General features: G+C 40.2%; 1 protein-coding gene across 1 annotated transcript in view; it reads right to left on the bottom strand.

The window, feature by feature from the left end:
- Positions 1 to 3,154: 3,154 nt before the first annotated feature.
- Positions 3,155 to 6,665, bottom strand: part of COX15 (cytochrome c oxidase 15) — a 28,535-nt gene continuing 25,024 nt past the window's right edge. Inside the window, exons 6-8 of the mRNA XM_087664059.1 lie at positions 4,680 to 4,790; positions 4,217 to 4,348; positions 3,155 to 3,778 (exon numbers count right to left, since the gene is read on the bottom strand). Coding sequence (XP_087520185.1) covers positions 3,611 to 3,778; positions 4,217 to 4,348; positions 4,680 to 4,790 — 411 coding nt within the window. The 3' untranslated portion in view covers positions 3,155 to 3,610. The remainder of the gene's footprint in view (positions 3,779 to 4,216; positions 4,349 to 4,679; positions 4,791 to 6,665) is intronic.

The raw sequence follows: 6,665 nt of genomic DNA, 5'->3' as shown, positions 1-6,665 counted from the left end.
CTTTCTCCTCCGGACGTACTGGCAGGAGAGTTTTGAGGAGTTTCTGTAATCACTTGCATATACGGGTTGGGCTGGTACAGAGAGGTCTCTGTTCTGGTTCTGATTCAGGGCTCCTGTTTGAACTGTTGGCTGTTGACTCCAGTTGGTAGGATTCCACTGTTGCTGCTGATTTGGCATTGAGGAAATTGGTTGGGACCATTATTGTTGTGGTTGAACCATCATTTGAGGCATGGATTGTGGCCACTGTGGATTTGGTGCACTGTACTGTGATACCGAGGGCATCTGTTGGTAGGGGTAGGGAACAGTCCCTGGGACTGCATTTGGTGGGTACATCATTCCTGGCATCAGAGGAGATAGGACTCCTCTTCCTGTATTCATTGCTAGTCTAGCTTCCACTTCATCATACAGTCTTGCACCTTCTGTTGCAGCTTGCAAGGTGGCTGGTCTTTGTAGCTCCACAAACTTACGGACTTCTGGTTGTAATCCTCTGAGAAACACCCCCTTCTGAATGCCATCATCTAGATTATGGTTAGTCCATCTCTTCAGGATGGATTCCATTCGTGAGACATAAGCTTCTACTCTTTCTCCAGAGGAATGACTTAGGTTCATAAATTCCTCTCGCATCCGCTCTTCAAAACCTTCACGCCTGAATTTAGTGAGGAATGCCAATTTCAGGTCGTCCCATGTGCCAGAAGTTCCTGCTGCTTGTCTCTCATACCACTGAAACGCCGCGCCCTTGAAAGTGGCGGGGAATATTGCTAACCAATGCTCAGGGGTTCTGGCATTGTTAGCCACACATGCTACCATGAACTCTGCTACATGAAGATCGAGGTCTTCATTGTACTCTCCCTTAAAAACTGGCAATGGGACTACATTCGCTGGCCTGTCATCAATATTTCTAGGACGGATCTGGCTTGGAAGTAAACCTCCAGCAAGAGGAGGAAGGGCTTGATGTGCCATTGGGACTTCTGTAAAGAGTTCCGCAAGGGCGTCAAAGGCGGCTTCTGCTGCGAGCTCGCTCTCGGCTCTGATTTTTGCTTTCTCTCTTCTCATGTACCTCTGGACTCGTTCTAACGCTTGCCTCTTTATTGCGTCATTCATCAGGGGGTTGGCTCCACTATGTTGTTAGTGCTCCACAGAGGGTTAACAGAAGGCTTCAGTCTCTGGAGGACTCTCTTGCCAACATTTCTACTTCTTTCTTTTCAACGTCCCTGAATTCTGCTTTCATACCACTGCACAGAGGAAAGTATTCGGTTTTGAAGGTATCAAAATGCATACGTCTGAGCATTGTGGTGGTGCCATCATCATAGTAATGCCAGCTTCTGATGGTTTCAACAGTGTATGTTGTGAAAAACACTCTGTCTACCAACTTCCAGTGGGTTGCTAATTGAACAAACAGAAGATTATCAGTACACTAAGCATCCCATGTATCTTGCTGTTGAGCGTCCACGAACAAATTCCAACTTTTTTCCTTCTTGTCTTTGTGAACCTCTACAGACCAGGACTCCTGAAGCTTCTTTACAATCTCCCACTTGATGTTGTCTGGAAACTTCTCAATGAATGTCAAATCTTCCATGGATGGTCATTCTCTCTGTTTCTGCTCTTCAGTTTATTCCCAAACAGTTTGCCACCAAGATGCAAGTTTCTGCTGCTTCAATAGGAAGAGAAAACTGTCCACCACATAAAGCATGCATCATGATGGTGATATGTTTCCGCCATTATGGGATGAACTTCTTGTGGAAAGTAGCTTTGATTATGAGGAATTCCAACTCTTCAGTGGAAGAAGGAACTTTACAAACATCCATTGAATTCTTCTCTTCTTGGCAATGCCATTTCCTTCATTTTCAGCCTCTTTTGGTGCTTGTTGATAGCAAGATTCCCCGGCTACGCACCAAAAACATGGAGCCCCGAGAGGAACACCAAGAAAAAGAGAATTCTCTTGAAAGAAAATCTATCTTGTAACATCAACAAGCTTGTTTATCATGTTTCATATGATCACAATGAAGAAAAGAACACCAGGCACAATAAATCTTCATGCAGCATCATGTAGATCTCCCACGGTTTTTAATAGAATCAACCATATTCTTCAACATCTTCATAAAATCCATCAATAGAACAATAAAAGCAAAGGAATACACCATCTTTGAATGGAAATACATCACATAGTATTCATCTTCAATATCTTCATAGTCTTCTCTCTCAATCTCTCATATACAATCACTCTGTTCGAGTAGAATTGGCTATCTCTGACTCTCTCTCTCTCTCCATCAATAATACATCATGTCCTCACTACAATCTCTCAAAAATCACTCTCAATAATCACTCTTAGGTCGTGGATACCCCACAATACTACATCCCTCCTTACAGAAGACAATCAGAACAAAACAGACCAAAACAGAGCAAAACAAAACAAAACAGAAAGTATACAGAACCTATCAGAACCTATCACAACATCACAGAACCACCAACAAACATCATGATCTTCCAAAACACTCTCAATATAATCCAAAACACTCTCAAACCACTTCCAAATCAATCAATCATCTCATAAAATCAACCATTCAACTCTCAAAAACAACAAAAATCAACCAAAAAACAAGTCATTTCAGCACTCAACATATTATCTTATTGGAACACTATCTATGGAAGTGTCACATAGTCACATATAGAAAGCCACAATCAACAATCAACACCTCTGAAATTTTTTTACCTTTGTTTTCTATAATGTTGTTTCTATTATAGCTTTTGGCTTTCCTTGTTTTTTTTGTTAGAACCTCTGCATGTGTTAGCATTGTGACAAGTGGATAGTCTCATGGTCAACATAAGGCTAACCACAACGACTGGAACACATTGTTAGTGTATTGGGATGTTTTAAAATGTGTGTGTGTGTGTGTGTGTGTGTGTGTGTGTGTGTGTGTGAGTGAGAGAGAGAGAGAGAGAGAGAGCTGATGGAGGATTTAGCTCCTTGGTATACGACAATCTCTACTGCTTCTTTGCTGTGACTTTTTATACTTTCTTAGTTGTTTGATCTTCTGTAAAGCGAGTTTATGCATGATGGCCTAGAGCCATCCTGCATCCTGTAATCATGTAACCTTGTACTTTTTCATAATTTATACAATTACCTGTTACAAAAAAAAGACAGTTGATGTACCCCCCCCAAAAAAAACCCATGAATTATGGGAAAAGAATAACGCATTATCATGATTGTTAACCACTTGTATGTGGCCTTGTATAAGTAAAGCCATACTAAAACATGTGACATGCTACAAAGGTTTTCCCTTTTAAGCTTGTTAGCATTAGCTTTATGGCAGTAAAGGGACAAGGCCATTCTCTCTTTGATAGCTCTGTATAATGTGTGTCGTACATCAATGGGGACCCTTTCCAAAGAGACTGATTTGTTCATCATTAAATGACACCAGTGAAACCACCAGAGTTGTGTGAAACCCCTTGAAAAAACATCATTACTTAGGCCCAATCGTGTGTATAATGAGAACGCATTTCTTCTTCTGGAATCACTGAATGCAGCCACACTTTGAATCTTCAGGATGCTCTGCATAGTACCATGACGAGCTCACTATTCTTTTACATTGTATGAAAGCAGTTCACATTCTCACACTAGGGGTCGGCTGGCCAACACCTTCAGAGCTGTAGCTGATGGCTTCCTCACACTATGCAGCAATGTCAGCATCAAGGTGAGTAAAGAAAGAGCACCTGCCTGGTGTGCAACCCCCAAGGATACAGGTACGTAAGAGAGGAGTGTAGATACTCCCAGCATAACCTGACAGAAAGCAACTGTTAGGAACCATTGCTTATGTAATAATCACTAATTATAATCAACAAGCATCTATGCACATATGAGCACACAAGTACAATGAGATGAATTCTCCCTCCCCCTGGCCCCCCTGTGAACCCAAAAACCAAAAGAAATAGATACATACAATGGAGCATTTCCAAGAGCATACAAACACACAATTGGAGTACCAACGCAGAATTTCTGTTGAGAGTTGCTGGATCCCAAATTTTGCAATATTGGTGTGACAAACAGCACAGACTAAAGTTTCCATAATGACTTCAAGCATTGAATCTCATACTGCACAATTTTCAGAAACTGAGAAGGCAGGCCAGATAAAGGGCATTGAGCAACAAAAGAAAATGAAGGCGGATTATTTTCCATGATTGTTTTCAGCATGATGCAAATTATGCAAAATTAGCAAACCTGAAGAATAGACATGCCCAAAGTCGCATGTACAAGCTTTTGAACATGAGGGTCTAGATTTAATCTGCGAGCCACAAGCCACAATGATACAATTGCTGCTAGAGTTGTTGTAGCCAGTACACGATGATCAAACTGCAATAGATTCATGGAAGGCACCAATTAGCTCAAAAAATTCCAGACATTAACTTCTAAAGCATTCCCTTGCAAAAAAACACTAACGTAAACATTGCAAAAATAACACGTAAAATTGCAGAAAGTAACCGGCTGCATCTGATATTTGTTCAATAGATCTTTTGACAGTAGTAAAAAAGCTAAGATACGCCAGAAACTGAGCTTGCAGAATTGAAACAGTGAAATTCAAGGGTGCCAGAGTGCTCCCTTCAAACAGTCTGATATTTAAGGGGGCTAAAGTGCTCCATCTGGCTGGCATACTTAGCTTTGAAATAGGTAACAAAGACAGTACCTGAACAGTTGCAGTGTTCTCAAAGAAGTTTCTTGATAGGGGATGAAGACTGAAAAGCCCATCCGGTATCCAGTCATCTCCCATTTTTGGAAATGTATTAAAAGCACGTCCCTGTTAACAGCACACATGCATAAAGATGTGATGCATGACAAGAATCTTTTACAGAAACCTGACTACGGTGTTAATTTAAGAGATTTTCTCCAGTATGCTTTCTTAAACTCCCTTTACATTAGGATGTATGGGCAGGGGACTTCCTGATTAAATATCGATATACACATTCCAAAAACAAATAAAATGATGGCCTTTTTTTTCTGATAAAGCTGCATTTCAGGCATCACTACAAAATAGAAAAGCAAAACATTTAGAACCATAAGGCTCCCAACTGGCTGGCATACAACAGTTAAATCATAAAAGTACAACATCCAGGACTTGAAATTAGAGACTGAAAGTACAAGCAGCTTGATAGACATTCATTTTGCATGCTACATAGCAGTTGTTAAGTCTACATTTTTAGACCACTCCTATGTCATTGTTGTAACGTAAATGGGTGTACTAGGCTTAATCAAAGACATCTACATTCAGTGGTTTGAAGTTAATCATGTTGAAGATCAATGCAAGCAAGCTGATGCTGCTGAAACTATATATCACTCTGCATGTATCACAAATTTTGAAGCACATCCCTTCACAAGATCAAAGAGCTCGTGTAAAGACAACTGAATGTAGAAAAGTACATATTTGAGTACGGTTCAGATCCTACTATCCAAGTATGTTTTAAAAGCACATTGAGAAACACATTAGAGAAACAATTAAACATATTTGACTCAAAAGATCCCTAATTGAACTCAGAACAAGTATATTGAATATTGACTAGAACAACTATGTTTACTGCCTTTGAGTTTCGGAAGGCTGATATCATGAGGCCCTCTTGATGAGAGAGTATGCCACCCTAGGAGCACATCCAATTCCAAGAGGTGTCAATGAAGCTCCCGCTATTTGAGACCTTGATTGCTTGTGTATTGTTTCATTGTGCATCTATATAGAGACTAATTTATATGATAGGGAATTAAGTGTTTGCAAAAATGTGCTTTGCTGCCCTTTTTGGGTGGTTTCAGAAGGCCAACATCATGAGGCCCTCTTGCTGAGAGGGTATGGCACCCTAGGAGCACATCCAATTCCAAGAGCTGTCAATGAAGCTCTCGCTATTTGAGACGTCAATTACTTGCACATTGTTGCACTGTGCATCTATGCAGGGACTAAGCTTACATGATAAGGAGGGGGCAGAAGAACAGTAAAGGTTAGCCACCCAGGTCTATGATGGTTGGAAGGTGATGAAGCAACCACTAATGAGGATAACCTCTTGTATGATCTGCAGCCATACATTCCACATGAGATAAAACGATAGTAAGTTTAGAGCAGCTCCACGAGGGACTAAAACATAGACACATGGAGTGGGGAATAGGGAATAGGGAATGGGAAATGGGAAATGGGAAGGGGGAACACTATTGGAACAGGAAGGCCTCATTTCAAGAATGAGGGACCAAGACATTTAAAGATAAACAAATTTAGGACTTCATTATAATTCTGCAATAAAGAATTTTGTAAGTATTCAAAGACACTCAAAGCTTTGATTACTTACAAAATGAATACTTACAAAATGATTGGTCTTATATCATGCACCATTGATTAGTATTACTAAAAACAAAATGAATGGTGCATGATATAAGGCCAATCAATGTGTAATATAAGTCAATGATATACTAAGTCTAGTTAACTAGACCAGCCTTGGGAAGCTGAAACTGGTTCTTTTTTCTCTGAAAGAGTGGTGAATGGCCTGATTATTCACTAATCACAACAAGCATTAAATTCACATAAACTGAAATACAAATGTTATCAATTAATCTTGGATAGTAGTCTCCCGGTTAACTGACACCCCTTGCGATATTTCTTTGACTTGTATTGCAATTGGAAGAACTACATTGAGATTGC

This window comes from Lygodium microphyllum, chromosome 23 (assembly GCF_053477565.2).
Source record: "Lygodium microphyllum isolate KBCC chromosome 23, Lygodium_microphyllum_v1.1.10, whole genome shotgun sequence".
In the NCBI taxonomy this organism is placed as follows: Eukaryota; Viridiplantae; Streptophyta; class Polypodiopsida; order Schizaeales; family Lygodiaceae; genus Lygodium; species Lygodium microphyllum.
The sequence above is the reverse complement of the archived record's forward strand: the minus strand, read 5'-3'. Positions and strand labels throughout refer to the sequence as shown.